This window comes from Schistocerca serialis, chromosome 4 (assembly GCF_023864345.2).
Source record: "Schistocerca serialis cubense isolate TAMUIC-IGC-003099 chromosome 4, iqSchSeri2.2, whole genome shotgun sequence".
In the NCBI taxonomy this organism is placed as follows: domain Eukaryota; kingdom Metazoa; phylum Arthropoda; class Insecta; order Orthoptera; family Acrididae; genus Schistocerca; species Schistocerca serialis.
The window spans coordinates 470,115,356-470,141,492 of record NC_064641.1 but is presented as its reverse complement, the minus strand read 5'-3'; the positions used below and the strand labels follow the sequence as shown (position 1 = coordinate 470,141,492).

General features: G+C 37.3%; 1 protein-coding gene across 1 annotated transcript in view; it reads right to left on the bottom strand.

Moving 5' to 3' along the window:
- Positions 1-15,898: 15,898 nt before the first annotated feature.
- The window catches only part of LOC126475121 (ubiquitin-conjugating enzyme E2 W), a 99,658-nt gene continuing 89,419 nt past the window's right edge, over positions 15,899-26,137 (bottom strand). The window contains exon 6 of the mRNA XM_050102715.1: positions 15,899-16,874. Within this exon, the coding sequence (XP_049958672.1) occupies positions 16,861-16,874 (14 nt within the window). The 3' untranslated portion in view covers positions 15,899-16,860. The remainder of the gene's footprint in view (positions 16,875-26,137) is intronic.

The following is a 26,137-nucleotide window of genomic DNA, read 5'->3' as shown; positions in this document are numbered from 1 at the left end:
CTAATCCGATGGGACCAATGACATTGCTGTTTGGTCCCTTCACCCCGAATCATCCAACCAACCGACATTTAACATTTTCGTAACAAGTTGCTGAGTTTGATGAAAAGTGGTCCTGCAAAATGTGAGCCTGTTATGGTAAATAGTTTAGTGAATTTAATGCAGTCAAGTGGTAGAGGAGGTTCTGTCTCGCATCCTTGTGCATTTCTGGGAGACACGTGTATATGACTCCTTTTACTGTTTGTCTTCCCCTTAAAATCCAATATTCATTCTGTAATTCAACTAATACTATAGGACTTCTTGGATGGTGTAACCATATGTGTGTTTGTCAAATAATTAACATGGATTAGAACCTTGCAAGAGTAATGAATGGTTTTACAGTACATTCAAGTCCACAAAGTGAAGTCGTATGAGTCCATCCTGAAGAAACAGGTTGTAATGTTCTATCTTTGTCTTTGCTGGGAACTCGTGTTATTCTGCTGGAAAGATTTCGTGGTGGGCCATCCGATCCAACTTCATTTTGTTGATTCTAGTTCATGGGCAGTGAATTTACCCTTTCTCTGTACTGGATATGTAACATTATAGATGAAACAGTGAATCAATTCCATTATGTGCAACAGTTTCCAATAAGAACTGTATTTTGATGCCTGAATGGGACACTCCCATGTGTTAAGAGCTAGGTTTGGTTTGTATATCTTTAATGTCTCTGGTAATGGGTCACAAGAGATTTATTGTTGAGGCCAAGTTTCAGGTTTCTGAGTTAGCCATGATGGCCCATGCCACAATGACATGAGATAGTGTAATCTCTCTATTGAAGTTCCACATGATATCAAATCTGCTGTATTGTCTGTGGAAGGGCACTGTCCTGCATATTGATCCTTTCAACTTGCTCATTCTGAATATAAAGCTACACCTGTGAGTAACGCATCTCATGAAAATGAATGTTAATTGAAAATTTTCTTTGTAACAAGATAAAATGACTTTCTGCATTGCAACAATTTGAAGAAAGGATCATAGCTTTCTTTCTTAGTAATGAAACTATCCTCCTGCCTTCCACTATTTGGAATGCATCAAGGAATTTCTGCAAAGTGGTGTCATGTTGGGATGAGAGTGATCATTCTTGTTTTTCTTTTATCCCCATTAATTCTAAATCCCAGAAACGAAGCATGTCCTTGTCTAAGGATATCGAATCTTTGTTGCGGTACACATGACTAACAATTATATGCATTACAATAATACCTGACCAGCACCCACTAAAAATTCATGCAAATCTAGAAGGAAGAAGAACTGCTGAATCAGTTGAGTGTATTAGTGGATCATCCTTTATTATTTTCCAATATTGATCTTGCAACAATAAGAATTTCAATAGGGTTCTGATGATCTTCGTCTTTGGAATCAGCAAATTGCAGCTTATGTGTATTAATATCTTGAGGAAAAGATGGAAGTTATGTATACTTGTTTCTACTTTCGAAGGCAGAGAAATTCAAAGTATTTTTGTACGAACTCCTGTCAGCTTGAAGTGAAAAAGCCTGCAGTTTTTGATGTGATATGTGGTGACTCAGGTCCTACAACAGCTAATGGTTGGTGGGTGATGACTCATATTTACAAGCTGTTGACCAAATTTGTGCTGATGAAGCTGCATTGGTTCCCAGTGCTGAGTAAACAGCACATACATTTTTTTTAGTCCAGTCAGATCTGTGATCCACACAGAGGCAGTTTGAAGATATATGAAGAGGGGTCACTGAACATCAATCGCCTGGCCGTCTTGAAGCTGCACTTGCAGCGCACAAGTTCAGCACTGGAAGTGAAGACGGCGTCAGGCCCAGTCATTTTTCTCCTCAAAAATGAGCACTTTTCATTAGTAGACATTGTCTACAACTTGAATCAAAAGCACACCTCACACACTTCAAAAGGTACTCTACTGGCAGAGTTGACACCATGCCTGTGTCATGTCTCATTCCTGCACCTGGTGCCACGTCTGCATTGCATCTCATCCTGGCACCTGGTGCCATGCCTGCACTGAATTGTATCTCCGCAACCCATCTATCACTTTGCACGACAATGCGCGGGCGCATAGAGCGCAAGCTGTGGCTGCTCTGTTCGGTCAGTGGGACTGGGAAGTACTGTACCATCCACCATACACCCTGGACTTAAGTCCTTGTGACTATGATTTGATTCCGAAGATGAAGGAACCACTTCATGGCATTTGCTTCAGAACTGTTCCAGAGATTCGATTGGCAGTAGACTGCTCCATTCACACCATCAATAAAACAGGCTCTGTTAACGCTGTACTACGCCTTCCACATCGCTGGCAACGGGTTCTACACAACGCTGATGACTACTTTGAAGGACAGTAACAGGTGCAAACATGTAACTTTTTTGTATCAGTTGTGAATAAATAGTTGACTCTATTTAAGTTCCAACTCTCGTATAATGACTGACAGAACATGTATCGTTCTTATGGCTTTATTTACGTTACTAGTCGCAGATATATAATACAAAGATTAATGCACTACAAACAGAGTATTCATTTAACCCTTGACAATCGATATTCTTCTGGTTAGAGTACAATTTTGATAAAGTCCTAGGATGCGAGACAATAATCAGCTGCATCCTTGTGTATGGAGCATGTGCTTGAAAACCCATACTGAACAGATTTACTGGTCACAGATCTTTAACTGTTGTTATTCTAGTCTTCTTTGGAATGAGCATAGTGATTCCAGTTCAGGAAAGCCAACCATACCAATTCATTAAAAATATATGTCACCTGTTCATCAAACAGATGCTACTAGCGAACAAAAAATTCTACTGGTACTCCATGTGCCTCCACTGATTCCCATTTTATCATTTGTATTTTGGACTATGAGCTTGTGATTTCTCTAAGACTATGGCAGATCTTTGTACAGAGAGTTTGTTTTGGCGTTGGTTAGCTTGTGTGGAGAAAACATTGCACACTCTTGAAAAGTGAATTTTCTCATGCGGCTGATCTTGTCTGTTATTATTACCTAGCTGATTTTGTGATTTTCCATATTTATTAATGAAGATAGATAGCTCTCAATGATTTTAATTTTCATTTTGTGCTGTCGTATGTATGTGGTTTTCTTCTGTCTTACACGCAGTTTCCCTATGCGCATTGGGTGTCTTGAGATATCTGCACAGTGAGGACTGATTTCCTTTGGTTCGTACTTTAAGAATAGTGATCTATGTTGTTTGTTTTTTGTCTTGTACCTGAGTTGATAAGGATGTAATTTGGTCTTCTCTATTAAGAGTCTGCATTGAGGACAAATACACCTAAGACGGTCTGTCACAGTGCGCATAGCACATGTACATGACTGTACTTCATACATGATTCTTGCTTTGTATACCTATAATAATATCTAATAGGACAAGACTTGATTTTTTACATTCAGTGTGTGTAATCAGAACACCATTTTCTGTGTTGAAGAACCTATTATTCTGCCAATTTTCTCTTTGAATCTATATACTAGTATCATTTGCATTCAGGGCCTGCTGTATTTGTCTAGCAAGATTTTCATCGGACAGAATGCAGTTATATGTTCGCATGTTAGACTGTTGTCTTGTTACTCTCTCATTTGCAATTCAGAAACTCCACACATCAATTTGTGTTATTACCTGTTCGTAAGTAAGTTTTGTCAGTGAATCATTACTGCTAGCTTCCTAAAAAGATGGCTGCACACTGTTTTCATTATAAGTCAATGGAACAGAATGGAATGGCAGGGCACGTGATGTCACCATCAAATGGTGGTATGCACATACAGAATAGAACATCAACATGTCACTTTGTTTAGCCCAGTACTAAATGGAGTGAGATACCAGTCATGATTCAACTATTTCAAATACAGTATTAGAATAAAAGAACTTGGAATGAGTATGTTTATGACTGGCCAAAGCAAACTGTAATGGATGCTTTTCTGAGACGTTAAACAATATGAAATATGTCAAACAAATAGTACAAACGATCAACATTTCTTTGCTGGTGTAGGGCAATACATAGCCTTTTTACCGTATTCAATGTGCTTTTTCTCTTTCTAAGGAACAAATAACATCAAATACAACTGTACTTGCTCCTTCACTATTGGTGCTGCTTTATACAACTCCTGTTTTTTTTTTTCTTTTGTACCATTCCAGCCTTCTTCTCATAGAAAGAATGGATTACACTTCTATCTCATTTGTTGACACTAAGCTTCTTATTAATGGAAAATATTTTCTCCCATTCCATATTATTAAAAGCCATTACCAGATCCATGTATGTAAGGTATGTTTCCTAGCTTTCTCTAAATATACCCTATATTATTAGTCGCATATTTTAAACCTGAATCTCAAGAAGCCCTGATTCCCTCAGACCAAACTTATCCTAGGTGCGATTTCCCCAACCATTCTCCCACAAAGTATTCTTGCAAGTATTAACACTTTACAATTACTTTTTTTTTTTTCAGAATTTCATTGTAGCTTTCCCAGTTTCATAAATTTTGTTCTGCTTGAGGATTTCTTCTTTCTCTGCATCTTGGCCTGATGCCTGTATAGTCACACTGGCGTTTCATTAACACACAGATACTTGTTCCTTCTTGTTTAAACAAAGTTTTCTGTAATTCAAGATAGGGACTGAATCGCTCCTACTATTTTCTTGCAATGTGGGCTCATTTTCATTCGGCATAATATCTTCTGCTTTCCGTTACTTTCTTCATCTCCATACCTTCCAAATTTTTGAAAAGGGCTATCAGTGTGACAAAAAAACCAATGTTTTTTTACATATCCTGGCTTTATGAAAATAATAATACTTTTGGGCTACAAAATACAATAATTCATGCTTTAAACAGGATACTTCAATGAAATCACATCGGCTTCATCATAGGCTAATGATTTGCAGATGAACATAACAATCTAGAAGAAATCCATGTTAAACAGCAGCAGGCGTGGTAAATATTGGTTCAGAGCATACACAACAGTACTTCATTGATAAATTGAGCAGATATGTGATAACTGAAAGATACTTTACCCAATGAAAATTGTTTAATTTAACACAGGCAAGAAATAATATAATAAACACTGCAAATTGCATCCTAGTTTGACTTTGAAGTCGTAGTTCTGGCCTTTTTAGCTTTCTGCAAAAAACCCTGAGAAAATGCTTTGTCGTAACAGGGTCCAGAACTCCAGGTCTTTGAAACAGAGACTCCAGAGGTTCATTGGACATGGATGACCTGAACTCTATTCTATTTTCCTTCACAAGGCTGAAAACATGTTCACATTCTGCATTGCTATGGGGTATGGTGACAACAAAGAGCATTACTGTAGAAATTCAATTATACTTAAGAAATCCATCAACTGCACGAATTCTTGATATTTGTGCCCAACTGGAATCACTTGTAGCATTTTGATTTGCAGCCAAAGTGTCATCCACCTGAAGAGCTGTAAAATGCCTTTGAAGCTCATTCACCACCTCATCTGTAGTTTCATTCTCTTCCTTGCGTAACATGATACGAAATTTTTTCAAGGGTGCAAAAAAATTAAATATATATATATATTCGATGGAAGAAAACTCTGCATCTTCAATTTTGTCCAACCTAGCAACTTGAGCATGCTTTACGACATTACACTGAAGTGGAAACTTGTGATGATGTAGTCACAGGCAGTACAAAAGTAGTTTCTCACTTATGAAAATAGCAGGGATTTGTCTGTATCCTGGAGATCATTCACTATGTACAACATCTGAATGCCAATATCTAACTTATGATCACTACTTTGATTTTGAATCAAATTGTACTCAACTTCAAGCAATCAGTAGGTTTGACAATTTTGGGCTTAACAAATGAGGTGAACAACTGCTTTAGCAAATCCACTACAAGTTCTAACAAAAAGTGAACTTGTGAAGAAGAAATCTGAAGGGCCACATCCAGTTTGTCAAATACAGGAATAGTCACATGGAAGAAGGTGCAAAAGATTTTGTTTAAGCTTGAGGACAGAAACACAAACAATTCGTCTTCATGTGTTGTAGCAGAAGTCTTACTTTTAGGACAGGTTTGTCACATATGGAATAATATGCTATTCTTTTAGGGGCAGATTTAGTAACAGAATCAAGAATTCTCTTCTTCTGATATTCTTTCGATCCACTTTCTTCAAACTCTAGGTATTCTGAAAGATGTCAAGCTTGTGGGAATGTTTAAGGTACATAATATTACTTCCTGCTTGAAGAAAGAAAGAAGCAGATCCTCCTAGTCCAGCAGTTTATCCAAACATTTGGCCCGAAGATAATCACCTAGTACATACATGCTTCAAAATTTTCTTTGCCTCTTTATTGTGAAAGTTCTGATATTTCTGACGGCATTCTTTCCTTTTGGCACTCTTCCCTAAGAAATAAAATGTATCAACAAGTTTCTCATCCACTATAAGAGGTAATCTCCCATCACCTTCCTCAGCTGCTAGATTAATGGGGTGGAAAATGCAACCTATGATAGCATTACCTGGTCGAACTTCCTTCCAAACTGCTGGAACCCCATTTTTGTGTCCTATCACAACAGGAGCATTGTTTGAGCAGAAAGCCACACAGTTTTCAGTTGGCTGATAACATCAGGTTACCTATGTTTCACCCTGTTGAGTCCTCATCTAATGCTGGTATGGATAGCACAGTGCTCACTACTTTTTCCCATGGAATGTCATAGAATGTAACAACAGAATACAACTTGGTATTCATATCATTGCCTCCATCCACTGCCAAAGAAAATGGTCCATTCTGAAGGCACTTAACAACTTCAGATGATGCATTTTTCACCATTTTATTTACAATGCATGTAGTTTTTATGTGACCATATCCATATTTCTTTTAACTTCTGATTTGGGAAACATCACCTTAAATAAAGCACCAGCATGATCACACACACTTAAGGACACATTGTGTTCCATCAAAAAGGAAGTAAAAAGATACTTGGCCCTAATTATGTCACTGTCAACGTTTCCAGACCTGCCAAAAAAGGTGTTGATTTTCTTGTTATCTTTCTTTGATTTAACACAACTTATTTATTTACACTTGATGATTACTTAAATTGTTTCTACCACCATGTGCAATATTAACATCCTCCCACATACCATGCAAAAGGCAAATTTTTCTCTCTTTCTTGATTTTAGTACGCACTGAAAATCAACATATGATTCTTTAAATGTCTGGAAGTGCTGTTTCTTATCAGATTTATTCATGAATCCTACAACAATAATATAGCAAATGAAAATGTCCAACAACATATGTCTCGATATGTACTGAAACATCAAAAAGACCTGGATCACTGAATGTCACACAAAATTATAACATAAACACCGCTGACCGACCGCTCTCCAGGACGACAACACGACAGCAGTGGCCCCTATGTGAGGAGGACATAAGTGCCATGCCTGACTGGTCATGGCCCAGTTCTACAACAGCTTCAAGACTAGCAATGTGGATAGAAGCATCAATTCTTATCACTTGCTTGCACTGTCTATGTAACAAGGACTTGGTAGTTTTTATACTGAAGACATTTCTTATTTTGTCTGTCGCCCTTTGCTTGTGACACATCTGTGTAACATGAAGTTAAGTATTGTATTTTTTCCATTTTGAAATTAAACTCATTAATACACTTTGTTTGAATGTTGTCTAGTGATCCGAGAAAGCAGGATTCCAAGATGATCATGATGACGATGATGATGATTGGTTTGTGGGGCGCTCAACGGCGCGGTTATCAGCGCCTGTACAAACACCCAACCTTTGCTCAGCCCAGTCTCACCACTTTCATGGATGATGAGGACAACACAAACACCCAGTCATCTCGAGGCAGGTGAAAATCTCTGACCCCGCCAGGAATTGAACCCGGGACCCCGTGCTCGGGAAGCTAGAACGCGACTAAGAGCTGCGGACAGGGTTCCAAGACACCCCATATTTGACGACTACGCTGGATTTAACACAGAGCCTGTCGACACACAAGATTCATATGGAATAATTGTTATCCCGGCTTTAAATTCAGTTCCAATGATGACACAAACATCACATGGTTGAAAGTACCAATCATATCAAAGAATGAGCTATCAACTATCGTAGACTTTCCTTCAACTGAAGAAATCAATCAGTTGTATCAAAGTGGTGTGATTATCAAATATTAACATTCCACATTCCAAATTTTTGTGTGTGTCATACAATGATGCCATCCATCCATAAAATTCTGCGATTTCCGTAAATTTTATGGATAAACTGTAATAGGGAGCACAGTGTTTAAAGGTGCAAACCTGCTAACTAAGTGATTTCAATATCTCATCTGTTACCCGTAGCATCCCAGTGTCTGCATTTTTCCAATTCTATTGTCTTTTCTGTTGCATTTAATATATTTCTTTTAAAACCATCCAGTCAGCTTTCTACAATAATAACTTCATGAAGCACCAGCATTTCCTTTTGTCACATGACCTTCCAAAGCTGGTTTTTTCAACTCTGTTAGTTTCCACTACTGTTTTCTCAGCTGATTTTTTTTCAGCTTGGTTAGCTTCCGTTACTGCTTTCTCTTTATCTTCCTGAATTTCAAGTGGCATTGCAGACATTATTATTATTAGGTTACGGTTTCATTAACATCAGCACCTGGATAACTCTTGCAGTTCTTAACTTGATTTCTGAATTTTGACTTAACCAAACGGCAATTAACATTGTATTGTGTGTGATCCTCAGGCATCTTCCTAAATATGTTGTTCTCAAAGCGTTCTCAATAAATGTATTCACTGCAACTAAATTCTGCCCAGCAAAGAATTCTGTTATTCTTATGCTTCCAATCATTTTGCTTCCAAAATCAAACTGTTAAGTTATTTTCTGTTCCCGATATTCACCAATGACTGCAGTCCAGTCACCATTTTGATTAAATCCAAATCGTCCTCTGACATATTTCGTAAATGCATTAATACAACCACGACTTTTTCAGTTCCACTGACACATCATCTATGTTTGGCTTGTATGCTTTCGTGTTTGTTGGACATCTATTCAATTTCATTAGCAACACTTTTTTGCTTGCTGCAGCTAACCTATTATTCTATTGTCAATTTCCCTATATATAACTATTCCCAATCCTGCTCCACTTAATCTGACCCAGTATGAATACTCCCACGATCACCACTAAACACCCCCCTCGTCAATGCATATATCATATACACGAAAAACTACATTTACATATGAGGTCTGTTACAAAAATTCTGGAACATTTGTAATTTCACATCAATGGTGGCTGGCATCCCTGCACACCCCTGTGTTTGAAGTGTAACTGCCATAAGTTTCATTGTTATATGTCTGTTAGTTATTGTACTGAACAACTTTGTGTCGAACAGTTTGCGAATTTCGAGATGGCAGAGTTAGAGGAGAAACATGTCTGGATTAAATTTTGCGTGAAACTCAAGAAAATGTTCACACACACACACACACACACACACACACACACACACACACACACACACCAAATGATGCAGGAAGCATATGGTGCTGAGTGCTTAAGCATTACTCAGCGTTACGAATGGTCGGACAAAAGTTAAAGATGACCCTTGTTCAGGAAGCCATTCGACATCTACCAATGACACCCATCAACGTCAACGTCAATGAAATTGTGCATGCCAGTCGAAGACAGAAGGGATTGCAAAAGAATGTCATTTCAGGTGGCCCATGTTATGACATCCTAACACAGCATCTTAGAATGCATTGTGTTGCCACAAAGTTTGTCCCACGGCTCGTGAGTCACGACCATACAGACTTTCACCGCGCAATCTGTGAAGTGCTTTTCGATCGCACAAATGAGACCAAGATATTCCTTAAGAGAATCATAACTGGTCTGGTGATGAGATTTGGGTCTACGGTTTTTATGCTGAGATTAAGATTCAACCTTCACAATACGTCGGGAAAGGTTCCCCAAGACCAAAAAAAAGTCTCATGAGGTCAGATCAGAGTCATGCTGATAGATTAGATTAGATTAGATTAATACTAGTTCCATGGATCATGAATACGATATTTCGTAATGATGTGGAACGAGTCGAATTTTCCAATACATGACATAATTAGGTTAATTTAACAACATACTTAAGTTGATATAACAACTTTATTTTTTTTGGTGTTTTTTTGTTTTTCTTTATTTTTTATTATTTTTTTTTAAATATTTTTGTTTTTTTTTTTCTTTTTTTTTTCTTAATTTATATCTACAAATTCCTCTATGGAGTAGGAGTTGTCATTCAGAAATTCTTTTAATTTCTTCTTAAATACTTGTTGGTTATCTGTCAGACTTTTGATACTATTTGGTAAGTGACCAAAGACTTTAGTGCCAGTATAATTCACCCCTTTCTGTGCCAAAGTTAGATTTAATCTTGAATAGTGAAGATCGTCCTTTCTCCTAGTATTGTAGTTATGCACACTGCTATTACTTTTGAATTGGGTTTGGTTGTTAATAACAAATTTCATAAGAGAGTATATATACTGAGAAGCTACTGTGAATATCCCTAGATCCTTAAATAAATGTCTGCAGGATGATCTTGGGTGGACTGCAGCTATTATTCTGATTACACGCTTTTGTGCAATAAATACTTTATTCCTCAGTGATGAATTACCCCAAAATATGATGCCATATGAAAGCAATGAGTGAAAATAAGCGTAGTAAGCTAATTTACTACGATGTTTATCACCAAAATTTGCAATGACCCTTATTGCATAAGTAGCTGAACTCAAACGTTTCAGCAGATCATCAATGTGTTTCTTCCAATTTAATCTCTCATCAATGGACATACCTAAAAATTTGGAATATTCTACCTTAGCTATACGCTTCTGATTAAGGTCTATATTTATTAATGGCGTCATACCATTCACTGTACGGAACTGTATGTACTGTGTCTTATCAAAATTCAGTGAGAGTCCGTTTACAAGGAACCACTTAGTAATTTTCTGAAAGACAGTATTGACAATTTCATCAGTTAATTCTTGTTTCTCAGGTGTGATTACTATACTTGTATCATCAGCAAAGAGAACTAACTTTGCCTCTTCATGAATATAGAATGGCAAGTCATCAATATATAATAAGAACAACAAAGGACCCAAGACTGACCCTTGTGGAACCCCATTCTTGATAGTTCCCCAGTTTGAGGAATGTGCTGATCTTTGCATGTTACGAGAACTACTTATTTCAACTTTCTGCACTCTTCCAGTTAGGTACGAATTAAACCATTTGTGCACTGTCCCACTCATCCCACAATACTTGAGCTTGTGTAGCAGAATTTCATGATTTACACAATCAAAAGCCTTTGAGAGATCACAAAAAATCCCAATGGGTGGTGTTCGGTTATTCAGATCATTCAACATTTGACTGGTGAAAGCATATATGGCATTTTCTGTTGAAAAACCTTTCTGGAAACCAAACTGACATTTTGTTAGTACTTCATTTTTACAGATATGTGAAGCTACTCTTGAATACATTACTTTCTCAAAAATTTTGGATAAAGCTGTTAGAAGGGAGATTGGACGGTAATTGTTGACATCAGATCTATCCCCCTTTTTATGCAAAGGTATAACAATAGCATATTTCAGTCTATCAGGGAAAATGCCCTGTTCCAGAGAGCTATTACACAGGTGGCTGAGAATCTTACTTATCTGTTGAGAACAAGCTTTTAGTATTTTGCTGGAAATGCCATCAATTCCATGTGAGTTTTTGCTTTTAAGCAAGTTAATTATTTTCCTAATTTCAGAGGGAGAAGTGGGTGAGATTTCAATTGTATCAAATTGCACAGGTATGGCCTCTTCCATTGACAGCCTAGCATCTTCTAATGAACACCTGGATCCTACTATATCCACAACATTTAGAAAATGATTATTAAAAATATTTTCAACTTCTGACTTTTTGTTCGTAAAGCTTTCATTCAATTTGATGGTAATACTGTCTTCCTCTGCTCTTGGTTGACCTGTTTCTCTTTTAATAATATTCCAAATTGTTTTAATTTTATTATCAGAGTTGCTGATTTCAGACACGATACACATACTCCTGGATTTTTTAATAACTTTTCTTAATATAACACAGAAATTTTTATAATTTTTGATAGTTTCTGGGTCACTACTATTTCTTGCTGTCAGATACAGTTCCCTTTTCCGGTTACAAGATATTTTTATACCCTTAGTAAGCCATGGTTTGTTACAAGGTTTCTTACGAGTATATTTAACTATTTTCTTGGGGAAGCAGTTTTCAAATGCATTTACAAAAATGTCATGAAATAAATTATATTTTAAATTGGCATCAGGTTCACGGTACACCTCATCCCAGTCTAACTGCTGTAGGCTTTCCCTGAAATTTGCAATTGTTAAATCGTTGACTGAACGTACTACTTTGGAGGACTGTTTAGTGTTGCTGAATGGAGCTATGTCATATATTGTAACTAGCTGTGCACCATGATCAGAAAGACCATTCTCAACAGGCTGAGCATTTATCTGGTTAAACTTATCTTGGTCTATAAAGAAGTTATCTATCAGTGAGCTGCTATCCTTTACCACCCGAGTAGGAAAATCAATAACGGGTGTCAAATTGAAAGAACCGAGTAATACTTCAAGGACATTTTTCCTATTACCCTCTTTCAGAGAATCTACATTGAAGTCCCCACAAATAATAATTTGCTTCCCCCTGTCTGACAGATAGCACAACAAGGAGTCCAAATTTTTCAGAAATAGATGAAAATTTCCTGATGGGGACCTATATACAGTTACAATTATAAATGTGCCTTTATTTAATTTAAGCTCACAGGCACATGCTTCTATATGTTTCTCTACACAAAACTTTTTTGTTTCTATACTTTTTGCACAATGATAACTTTTGACATATATGGCAACTCCTCCTTTCTCCATATTTTCTCTCATTACATGTGCAGAGAGCTTATAACCACTTACATTTACCTTATCCATATCAGTAGCAATGTGATGCTCAGACAGGCACAGTATATCTATTTCATTCTCAGCTTCTAAATCTTCTAAACAAACCAGAAGCTCATCTACTTTATTCTTTAAACTCCCAATATTTTGATGAAATATACTTCCCATTATTTTTAATTATACTTTTATGAGAACCTTTCCTTATTCTGACATTTGCAGTACTCTCCTGTCTGAGTTTCTCATTGTGCTTAGGCCTAGTTCCTATACCAGTGGTCACATGGTGTTCAGAGAGGCAGATTATGTCAACTGTGTTGGGTGACTTTAATTCATCAATGCAATTATCTAGGACTGAGATACAACTTGGTGGAGATAAAATTTCTGGTGATTGGTGAAAATTTATAATTGGTAGCTGTGATTGGTGATCCAATGTGCTAGAATTGTGCTGTTTAATTTCTTTCCTAAACTGAAGATTTGTTTCAATCCTGACCTCTCGTAGAACTTGACATCTTTCTGTCTTACCTATCCTAAAAAAGGTGCTTCTCCAACACCTGTAACCACTGGTATTTTACCATTCATGGCAGTGCCTCCCCCCCTTAAATTTCCTGCTATTACCCCAGCCAGTTTCCCCTTCCCTTTCCTGTTGAGATGTAGGCCGTGCCTGGTATAGTCCCACCTACTGAGATAATCAACAGGAACCACACCAATACGAGCCCCCGCACCTGACCCAAGCAGCCGTTCCAACTCCAAATTAACTCTCCCAACAGAAGAGTTCAAATGAGGCCGGTCATGGCGTCTCAGGACAGATACAAATTCAACATTGGTGTGTCTCGATGCCGACGCAATCTTTACCAGGTCACACTCTATACTGTACCCAGGATCTCTGTTGATGCTGTTCCCTGGCCCTCCCACAATAACCACGGTGTCTTCCCTGGTAAATCCTTTACAGAGTGAACCTAAATCCTCTGTCACCTGATCCAGACTAGCACTTGGTTTGAAAAAATTTGTGACCTGGTCCTAATTCCTCCTGCAGAAGTTGGCCTACACCTCTGGCATGAGAACTGCCTAACAACAAAACTTTCTTCCTTTTCGATGACTTTCCTACATTCTTTTTCAATTTCCTATTGAAAGTTTGTTGTGTCCTGTCTACACCTACCTCTGCTTGAGGCTCATCAGTTTCTAACTGAAGCAACAGGTCAAACTTATTTTTGACATTCACCACAAAACTGTCAGACTTAGTTCTAGGCCTGTTCCTTCTGCTACCTGTTGCCACTTCCCACCTCTCTTTGCCCTTCTCCCTCCTTAACCTGTCCATATCTTCCCTAGCCTGATCTAGCTCAGCCTGAAGGGCAGCAATTTTCCCCTCCTGTTCCACTATCTTCCTATCTCTGCTGCAAATCCTACATAACCACTGATGAGCCTGATCCACTTTCCCAACACCCACGCCACTGCAGTCCCCCCAGTGACAAAAACTACTGCATCCATCACACCAAACCCCGGAACTAACAATTCTACGGCAAGTCAGGCACTTCTCACTCATGGCAAAAATAATACTTTAGCTAGAATAAATCAATTAAATTACCGAAAATCAAAAAAGACGTTACAAGAATTAAGCCTATTCACAAATGTATATAAGCAAGTTTCTGATTTTAAATTCCGCTGTTTTTCTGAGATCTGTATTAAAACAACGAAGGTATACGCTATTTATTATATATTTCACTCGATGGAATGAAAAAAAGGACAATTAAACGAGATACTTTAACTTTGATTCTCCAAAAACGTTACGAGAATTAGGCCTATAAACAAATGTATACAGGCAAGTTTCTGATATAAAGTTACGCTGTTTTTCTGAAATCTGTATTAAAACAATGAAGTTATACGCTATTTACGGTAGTTTACTTATTTGTTACCGAGAAACTAGTTAAATTACTGTAAAACAAGAAACAAACACGTTTACAAAATTTAAGCCTAAGCGCGACTTCGCGAAGTTACGATCTTTTCGTGTTTTCTGAAAAAATACGCAAAGAAAAGTCAAACCTTTAACGGCAAGACTAAACGATACACTAATGCACGTATTTAATTTGTTGTCGGCGTTAAACTAAATTATATTCCTGTCTAAATCACTTAACTTTCTGGAAATGGTTTCTGGCGTCACTTACTCGGCGGCCATCTTGCCAAGATCATCAGTTTTCTTTGACTTTGAAGGGTTAGTTCAATATAAATTCATACTACAGAGACAAGATCGATGGGACTATTGGGACATGTTGCAATGCCTGCGAGATAATGTGAGCAGCTTTGGCACGAATTTCACTAACACTCTCTTCATGACCAAATATTCAGTCACAACGGATGTTCCAAGAATTTCCCTCTCGTAGAACTTGACATCTTCCACAATTTCCCTGAAAGTCACACGAGGGTTTTGCATCACCACAGTGTTCACTTTGGCAATGGCATGGTCATTTGAGCATGCTGATAGCTGACCAGAGCATGGCTCACTTTCCACTGACATGCAACTGTCTTTAAACCAGTTGTATCACTCCTTAATCCATGTGATGCCCACAGAATCGTCACTGAAAGCCATCTGAATGTTCTGCATGGTTTCCACCTGGGTGTTGCTCAGTTTCCGGCAAAATTTGGTGTAGTGGCTCTGCTACAGTTGTTCAGTCATTTTCTGTGCAATGAAAAACAGATGCAAGCACCACACACCACCTCACTTGTTGCTTGCCAGCAACTGACACAATTGACGGATCAGAAAAAATTCATACATGCGCACAAAGGGTCGAAGTCAGCTCATGCAAGCATGCAAGATTCAAATCCATCAGGTGTTTACAAAAACAAACAAGGTCTGATTCTTTTCTAACAGACCTCGTAAATGTGTACGTCCAGTTAGGAAGTGCTGAGCAGAACCAATTCACTTTATGGTATTTCATATCAGAATTTCTACTACTGACTACACACTGGAAAATCTGGGATTAAGTAAACAAAGTGCAATACACAAGTAGATTAAAAATATGATTTCATTTATACCCTTAAAGTATTAAATATCTAGACAGAATTAGTGTATTTACAGTTTAGGAAATGTACAAAATTTAAAATAAATTTACACTGGACTTCTTTTTCCTCTTATACATCAGCAATCTTATTAGTTACAGTAATCATACAATTTGTAATAAGGCAATGAAGTATATTGAGAGTGCAAGAACTTCTTGACCTATCTGAAGTCACACATTTAGCCTAGGTACAAAACCAATAAAACAAGCAAATAATTCTGTATAAAATATAACTGGTTTCTGTAAGAAATTAAGTAACATGTCACTATTAAACCCACTGGTGCATCGTATGTTAACCAGGGTTCAAAATATGAGAACTTTTTACATCTTGAGCTTTCACACACCACAACATTGTGCAATGAATGCTGCTTATTATGTAAAACTGATTCTAATCCACATCACGTGAACACAACATACATAATTCAAAAAGCAGCTCTCTGTGGGCTAGTGAAAACACTTCAAGATACCTTAGATACTAAAAATGGTGATTACTCTCAGTAAATGCAGAAGCTGTGGATTAAGTAATTCCAATTTCAGTCTTTTGAAACTGAACTGAATAAAATACAAACAACAACAATGAGAAACAACAAAGGTAAATCCACACAAAAGCCACTAATGTTCCTTAAATTATGAAAACAATGTCTTGCTAGTACATCACAACACAGATTTGTGGCAACATACACAAAAAACCTTCTCACTCAATGACCAAAGCTGTATTTTGTGACACAGGTCAGTTACTGTAGTATCACAAAAAACCGGTGAAATTTAAACACAGACAGTTTCATGTTTTACACATTAGATATCCATGTTTGTCCACCAACTATTCACTTTTCATAGATGATCACAGACAAAAAATCATCTGGTTTCACACTGTAGAGTGGTACTCTTTAATTTAAAGATGCTATAAAGTTCATCCTATACATCATCATCTGTAAAAAAAAGAAAAGAAAAAAAAGAAAATAATGGTGAGACAACCATATTAGTAATAATAACTACATACTTTTAATATCAAGAAGCAAAAATCACACGCAACATACACCAACCAGGGACAAAAGATCATTTATTAAAAAAAAAAAAAAAGGAGCTGCTGCACCACAGAGGCATAAGTAAGGCAGTTGAGAAATTAACCATTACCTTGAACCTAACAGAAGATAGCTGGTACAACAAACCATGTGAAACTACATGGCAGACAAGATAATATTTGCTGTGCCATAAAATAAGAATACCACAGCTGACAAGGGAATGCTCCAATCCGACTGTCAGAACCTGTCTTGAAATTTTTTATACAGGAAGAAAACGTTGAGAGAAACGTGATGTCTAAATTTTAGCTGCTAAGACATACTACAATTATTTTTAAACAATGCTGAAAATTGACAAATTTGTAGTTCACCAGGTGGTGGGTGAAATGTACACACCTACTGTAGTTTTAGCAGGTAGCACACACACAACACGGCAGGGGCATTATCCTTGGTTGTTGGTACGTTGTTGAATAGGTGACACAGCATGACACAATCGTAATTTGTAAAGTGAATATCAGTTTTCATTGATAGTTTCCCTGTCACAACTCTTCAAAGTTACTATTCACTAGAATTTGCAATTCATGTAATATCCATAACACTCAGCAGTTCCCTTTGCAGTATTGCCAAGTGTTAAAAATGGAGAGGAAACTGAATTAATTTTCTTTGTACATGTTTTCTAATAGCATCTGTCTTTGTGCAGCTTCCAGAGTTTCACACTAATGTGGAATACAATACTGTTTTAAACCTTGCAAAGATGAAATATGAAGACTATGATATGCAATCAGAGTCACCTGGTTCTCCTGAAGACCTACATATGAGTCATTTATTAGTTAATTTGTCAACATTAGAAGAAAAAAAAATACAATACCTTCCTTTCAAGCCCTCCAAGCCCAAAGAAAATATGTACAGTAAGGGCTTTCAGTGACAAAGAAAAGGCCATACATTTTTTAGTTAAACAAAGGGGGTGGAGAGGGGGGGAGGGAGGGAGGGAGGGAGGGAGGGGGAGAGAGAGAGAGAGAGAGAGAGAGAGAGAGAGAGAGAGAGTTAATAGGTGATACTACAGAGAAATTTGTAGCTGTCGTAAAGATGAAGCTTCTTATAATCCCTTAAAATGCAGGGTATAATGCCAATCAGCCAGGTTTCTTTGAAGATCTACATGCAAACCGCACTTTATCCTTTCAAGTGAAAGAAAGACCGAGTCACTTGTGCAGTCGATGAATGCCATGACACATTCGTATAAAATAATGCCAGTAATAAGTATCAGTGGATTAATTAATGTATTCACAGCTTTATATATTTCTTCACAAAACTCACAGCAAATAATTAGGACCACAAATTAAAAAAAAGAACTGTTTAGTTGCAAAACTCTGGCATATCAAAACATGGGAAAAATGGGAGAGAATAATTTTCAATATTACTGCTGAAATGTCTTCTTTTCAGTTGCAGAAATTAATTCACTGCTTTTGTTGGACTCTTGGCCTGGACATAACACTCCTTTGTCTTTATGAGGATGGCAAAAAGACTGTTAATATAATTCTGATTCCACTCTGAACTAATAGCATGATTTAGCCTCTACATAAAGAAATGGTTCCACAGTGTAAAGCTTTTTTTTTTTAATTATTGTTCAAATATAATTTCTGATAGTTCTGTTAAATGTCAGTCATTTGTGCATTGTCAGTTTGTACCACCATGTTTTACAAATTTGATCAAGTGTGCCTGGTACGGAGTACTATACGCAGGACGACCAGGACTTCACCCAGTTCTGCCTAAATAGGACTAATAATTACAGTGAAGTTCCTGAATGCATTAATTTTTCTTTCATCAGGTGTGCCTCAGGTAAGTCTCTCTCTCTCTCTCTCTCTCTCTCTCTCTCTCTCTCTCCCCATCCAATAGACACTTCTCAAGTTTATGATGACTGCAGGGAACAAACAAGGAACTGCTCAATGTTAGAAAAATATATATTATTAGAAAATTATTGAAACAGCTGTGCTACAGGAATTGTCACAAAATATTTCACGTTACCAAATTAAAGTCCCGACTGATGGAAGTCGTCTCAAATGTTACATCATACACTGCCTCAATTTTCTAATCACTTGTTTAACAATTACATCTACGACAACTTGGATGTCAATATGAACTGCACATTATTCTGATGCACTTTGGCATTCATGCTATGCGGTGCTACGTTATCATGTCACTGTTGCATCTGCTTATTCACCAACTAGCATACTTGGCTGTTATAAGCGATTCTTCATGTAGCAACAATCAGTAACATATATTTAAAAAAAAATTTACTTGCATGCACCTCTGCAGCTACAATTTGGCAGTGCATTTCTTTCGGTGTATTCTTCTTGTGAGGTAAATTAAAGGCTAGGTTCCAACATATCGGATTGGACTACTTCCTTGTGAGAAGAAGAAAAGGTGATACACCATACCTTCCAGTTTCTGGCACACAATTACATTCCATAATACCCATCCCAAATATAAGAGTGACACATGGTTTGTTGCCTCATATTCTAACTGGAGTTATAACATTGAGCTGACTGACAATTCTGCTTACAATATTTTATGAGCCCAACTAAAATAACTTCTCAAAATTTCTGCACAACTCATTGGATGTCTGATTAGTATCTGCAAGTTATACAGTGATTGGGTTTCCATATCATTCACAAAGTACACAAAATCAGAAGTGGCGAAGTGATACATAACACTCCAGAGGAACAATGAATATCCCTATGTATTGTTACTAACAAATACACTCACAACAAGAGTTGGTTACACAGTGGAAAAAAGTGCAAATAATGTACATTATTTTTAGTTTTATTATTCATGTGGTCAGCCATAATGAGGCACGATGTGCCCCATCATGCCTCTTTGGTATAGGACAGCGGTCACAGCAGCTAAGAGGAAATACCATCAGATCAGACACGAAAATAAATATTCCATGGATTGCCATTCTGCTCTGGAGATTTGCCAACTTTCCAAGAAGTCACTAATCAAATAACTTTTAACACTGTTTAGGAACATCAGCAACAGTAAATTAAAAAACAAAAACAACAAAGACAACAACAACGACAACAACAACAACAACAACAACAAATAATCCAGATTGCAATCAGTTAATTATTTTTTATTCTGGTTACCAACTTCACTCTGTATGACCATCTTCTGACCACACGCTCAGATGACATGAGGACCAGGTATACAGAACTGCTGCAACCACCAACTGGTCCTGATACCAGTCACAAAAGTGCAGCTGGTGACTGGTACCAGGTGGTGCTCACAGCAGCGTCTAAAGATGGACATATAGATCAAAATTGGTCACTGGAATTAAAAATAAATAATTTATTACAATCTGGCTTTTTTAGTTAAAAATCATATAACATCAATAGAAAAACAATGTAACAGAAGTGAGATGAACTTCTGAGCTAGAACTTATCTCTTATCCACGAGTATTAAAAAGTTATATTATTATGAGTGGTTGATGACTTTGAAGTGAAAGCAAATATATTGCTTGTTAAGCCAGGAATATGTGGGAAGTTTATTTTTAAAATGTGATGTAAATGAGAAAACATTTTTTTGAGCTAAAGAAGTTATTACAGCTTTGGTGATACAAGTCCTGAAGATCAATGTGGAAAGTACTGTTATACAAATATAACAACAAATGATGACTAACTGAAAACCCTCAGCTGCTGACAGGTGTTGTTGATATACCTTGATGTGGACAGTTGAAAATGTGTGCCCCGACCGGGACTCGAATCCGGGATCTCCTGCTTACATGGCACACGCTCTATCCATAGTGTGTGTGTGTGTGTGTGTGTGTGTGTGTGTGTGTGTGTGTGTGTGTGTGTGTGTAAGTACAATCTAACTTCTGCACCATTTCAGCGCAGTAATGTGTTCATTGTAAATAAGTATTATAGTAGTCGTATTACATGTTTATTACCTCATAAATAAATAAAAAACTTTTTTATTTTAAATTCAGTGCATTAGTATTTGTAAAATGACTTTCATATAGTGTTCATTAAAAAATGACGATCATTCCACTTGGGACCTGTGGAATGGTACATTAGTTTATTTGTTTTAGTTGTAAATATTTGTCATGTATTGTTGTTTTTCTGACATGTTCCACATCCTGGAGGACCTCCTCACTATGGATTTTTTTTTTTTTTTTTTTTAAATGTATCAATCCTCATTTACTGTCCTCAGTCCTTCTAGTGAGATTGTTATGATGTGTATGCAATCAAAGAAAGTACATAACACATAACCTGTTCTATCCGCTTTTCTCAGACCACATTTTCGGAAGATCAAGACATGATGTTCTCTTTATATCTGGTTAAAACAGCACAATCACATTTTGTCCCCACTTAAAATGTTGAATATCAGTTTCAATCCACCAGAATGAAATCTATTGCACAATAATTCTTCTGTTTCAAAATTTCTTGGCATAGTATCCAATTAATGCAAATGTAAAGTCTTTCAACAAGGCTTTTAGAGACAGCTGATATCACAGTCTCGACAGTACACTGAATGTGCTGGGAGGGGAAGTAGGTCAGCTTGACCATTCTCTCAAAGTGAAATTTGCATTATTCAACAGGATATGATGGTGACCAAGTGAATAGACTTCCATCTTATGAAGAACTGTTACGTTTATGTGTATGATGATAATGAAAGACTTAGGCTATGGAAATAAATTTTCTAAATTGCAGATGCAAATACCTAAGGTAATGATTCACACTAAGCTCCAATTTGAAATAATAAAACAAGGACTGCCCATCAATGTTAACATTTAAACTTTATGGAAGGAGATCATATGATTACTTCCAAAAGTCACAAATTAATGAAACTTGCAATAAAAGATTGTTTGAAAATGTGATCAATGTGTAGAAACAACATTGTAAAAAGTTTCACTGTTACCCTCCTAATTTTTGATGAGTAGACTATAGTGACAAATAATATTATCCAAATCTCTCAAAAATTTTGCATTCTTAGCAAAAAAGTGAGGTAAGAGAACACAGCCATCGAGAAGAGCAATAAACTATAAGCTTAATTAAAAAAATTAAAAATTTTTTAAAAATTAAAAATAAAACCATTTAAAATTGAATTAACAAGCAACTGAAGTGGGAAAACAGGAAGATATAGCTAAGGGCAGGTAGTACTAGAAAGGATTTGGTAAATGACAGGTGGGTGATGCTAGACAACTTGAGTGATCACTTAAGTTTGACGCTGAACAATGTGCAAGCAGTTAATGGATGTGTAAACACATACATGGTTGTGACATTTGTGGAAGGATTCTCAACTGGTGTTTGTTGAAGTTGCATCAACATATGCAGCAGATGAATTATATGATTCATAATATAACCAGGAAAAATGTACTGTATAAATGGCAAGTTTGACAGCACAGTGCACTTCAGTTATTGTCAATGATTCACACATAAACAGAAAATTTCCTCAATACTGCTTGCAGTGCCATGGATATCACAGCATACAATTTGTACTATATTTCAAACACATAAAACGCTGTATTATGTTCTGGCTGGTATGTGGCAGTTTTCTCAACAGCATGGAATATGATGATTCTTCCCTGGCCCACTACTGCCATTGATTAATAACGTATAGTGGAAGTCACAGGAAATCATTTCCATGGTTAGGATGTTCTTTTATTTTGAACTAACACTATGCAGCTTCACTGTATGATTAAATTATGATGGCGTCCTCTTGGGTAAAATATTCCGGAGGTAAAATAGTCCCCCATTCGGATCTCCGGGCGGGGACTACTCAGGAGGACGTCGTTATCAGGAGAAAGAAAACTGGCATTCTACGGATCGGAGCATGGAATGTCAGATCCATTAATCGGGCAGGTAGGTTAGAAAATTTAAAAAGGGAAATGGATAGGTTAAAGTTAGATATAGTGGGAATTAGTGAAGTTCGGTGGCAGGAGGAACAAGACTTTTGGTCAGGGGATTACAGGGTTATAAATACAAAATCAAATAGGGGTAATGCAGGAGTAGGTTTAATAATGAATAAAAAAATAGGAGTGCGGGTTAGCTAGTACAAACAGCATAGTGAACGCATTATTGTGGCCAAGATAGACACAAAGCCCATGCCTACTACAGTAGTACAAGTTTATATGCCAACTAGCTCTGCAGATGATGAAGTAATAGATGAAATGCATGACGAGATAAAAGAAATTATTCAGGTAGTGAAGGGAGACGAAAATTTAATAGTCATGGGTGACTGGAATTCGTCAGTAGGAAAAGGGAGAGAAGGAAACATAGTAGGTGAATATGGATTGGGGGGGAAGGAATGAAAGAAGAGGCCGCCTTGTAGAATTTTGCACAGAGCATAACTTAATCATAGCTAACACTTGGTTCAAGAATCATAAAAGAAGGTTGTATACCCGGAAGAATCCTGGAGATACTAAAAGGTATCAGATAGATTATATAATGGTAAGACAGAGATTTAGGAAACAGGTTTTAAATTGTAAGACATTTCCTGGGGCAGATGTGGATTCTGACCACAATCTATTGGTTATGAACTGCAGATTGAAACTGAAGAAACTGCAAAAAGGTGGGAATTTAAGGAGATGGGACCTGGATAAACTGAAAGAACCAGAGGTTGTAGAGAGTTTCAGGGAGAGTATAAGGGAACAATTGACAGGAATGGGGGAAAGAAATACAGTAGAAGAAGAATGGGTAGCTCTGAGGGATGAAGTAGTGAAGGCAGCAGACGATCAAGTAGGTAAAAAGACGAGGGCTAATAGAAATCCTTGGGTAACAGAAGAAATATTGAATTTAATTGATGAAAGGAGAAAATATAAAAACACAGTAAATGAAGCAGGCAAAAGGGAATATAAACATCTCAAAAATGAGATCGACAGGAAGTGCAAAATGGCTAAGCAGGGATGGCTAGCGGACAAATGTAAGGATTTAGAGGCTTGTCTCACTAGGGGTAAGATAGATACTGCCTACAGGAAAATAAAGAGACCTTTGGAGACAAGAGAACCACTTGTATGAATATCAAGAGCTCAGATGGCAACCCAGTTCTAAGCAAAGAAGGGAAAGCAGAAAGGCGGAAGGAGTATATAGAGGGTTTATACAAGGGCGATGTACTTGAGGACAATAGTATGGAAATGGAAGAGGATGTAGATGAAGACAAAATGGGAGATAAGATACTGCGTGAAGAGTTTGATAGAGAACTGAAAGACCTGAGTCGAAACAAGGCCCCGGGAGTAGACAACATTCCATTAGAACTACTGATGGCCTTGGGAGAGCCAGTCATGACAAAACTCTACCATCTGGTGAGCAAGATGTATGAGACAGGCGAAATACCCACAGACTTCAAGAAGAATATAATAATTCCAATCCCAAAGAAAGCAGGTGTTGACAGATGTGAAAATTACCGAACTATCAGTTTAATAAGTCACAGCGCAAAATACTAACGCGAATTCTTTACAGACGAATGGAAAAACTGGTAGAAGCCGACCTCGGGGAAGATCAGTTTGAATTCCGTAGAAATGTTGGAACACGTGAGGCAATATGGACCTTACGACTTATCTTAGAAGAAAGATTAAGAAAAGGCAAACCTACGTTTCTAGCATTTGTAGACTTAGAGAAAGCTTTTGACAATGTTAACTGGAATACTCTCTTTCAAATTCTGAAGGTGGCAGGGGTAAAATACAGGGAGCGAAAGGCTATTTACGATTTGTACAGAAACCAGATGGCAGTTATAAGAGTCAAGGGGCATGAAAGGGAAGCAGTGGTTGGGAAAGGAGTGAGACAGGGTTGTAGCCTCTCCCCGATGTTATTCAATCTGTATATTGAGCAAGCAGTAAAGGAAACAAAAGAAAAATTCGGAGTAGGTATTAAAATTCATGGAGAAGAAGTAAAAATTTTGAGGTTCGCCGATGACATTGTAATTCTGTCAGAGACAGCAAAGGACTTGGAAGAGCAGTTGAACGGAATGGACAGTGTCTTGAAAGGAGGATATAAGATGAACATCAACAAAAGCAAAACGAGGATAATGGAATGTAGTCAAATTAAGTCGGGTGATGCTGAGGGAATTAGATTAGGAAATGAGACACTTAAAGTAGCAAAGGAGTTTTGCTATTTAGGGAGTAAAATAACCGATGATGATCGAAGTAGAGAGGATATAAAATGTAGACTGGCAATGGCAAGGAAAGTGTTTCTGAAGAAGAGAAATTTGTTAACATTGAGTATAGATTTAAGTGTCAGGAAGTCGTTTCTGAAAGTGTTTGTATGGAGTGTAGCCATGTATGGAAGTGAAACATGGACGATAACTAGTTTGGACAAGAAGAGAATAGAAGCTTTCGAAATGTGGTGCTACAGAAGAATGCTGAAGATACAGTGGGTAGATTACGCAACTAATGAGGAGGTATTGAATAGGATTGGGGAGAAGAGAAGTTTGTGGCACAACTTGGCTAGAAGGGATCGGTTGGTAGGACATGTTTTGAGGCATCAAGGGATCACAAATTTAGCATTGGAGGGCACCGTGGAGGGTAAAAATCGTAGAGGGGGACCAAGAGATGAATACACTAAGCAGATTCAGAAGGATGTAGGTTGCAGTACGTACTGGGAGATGAAGAAGCTTGCACAGGATAGAGTAGCATGGAGAGCTGCATCAAACCAGTCTCAGGACTGAAGACCACAACAACAACAACATGCTCACGGAATGTTATATTACACACATAAGAGTGTGTGGAGGGGGGAAGCAGTATGTGATGGCAACCTTAATAAGTTTCACACAACCATGATTGATATGAACACAACTATCACAGATGTGAAGTACATAAATGTAAAATGAGAGAAGTGCCACCTGTATATAGGTTTCGTCATTGAATCAGCACTGTTTCTTTATAAATTTACAGCATATGTGGACCCATACATAAAAAGGAGGAGGTCAGTTGGCAGTGAGGCCACCAGTATTTCTAAGTACTTGGTAAAAATGACTTGTGATATGAAGAGAAACACAATAATTGTAATATCACTCGAAGTGACCAAACACATCCCACCTCAATTTCTTGCTATTACAGATCAGTATGCAGACAGAAGATAGAACATTCCTACAGTATTGTACAGTTTGTTTTATGTGGTATACACACTGTACTAGTCTGATGATTCCAGAAGGTATTTACTTTTTCCCCCTGCTGCGTATTA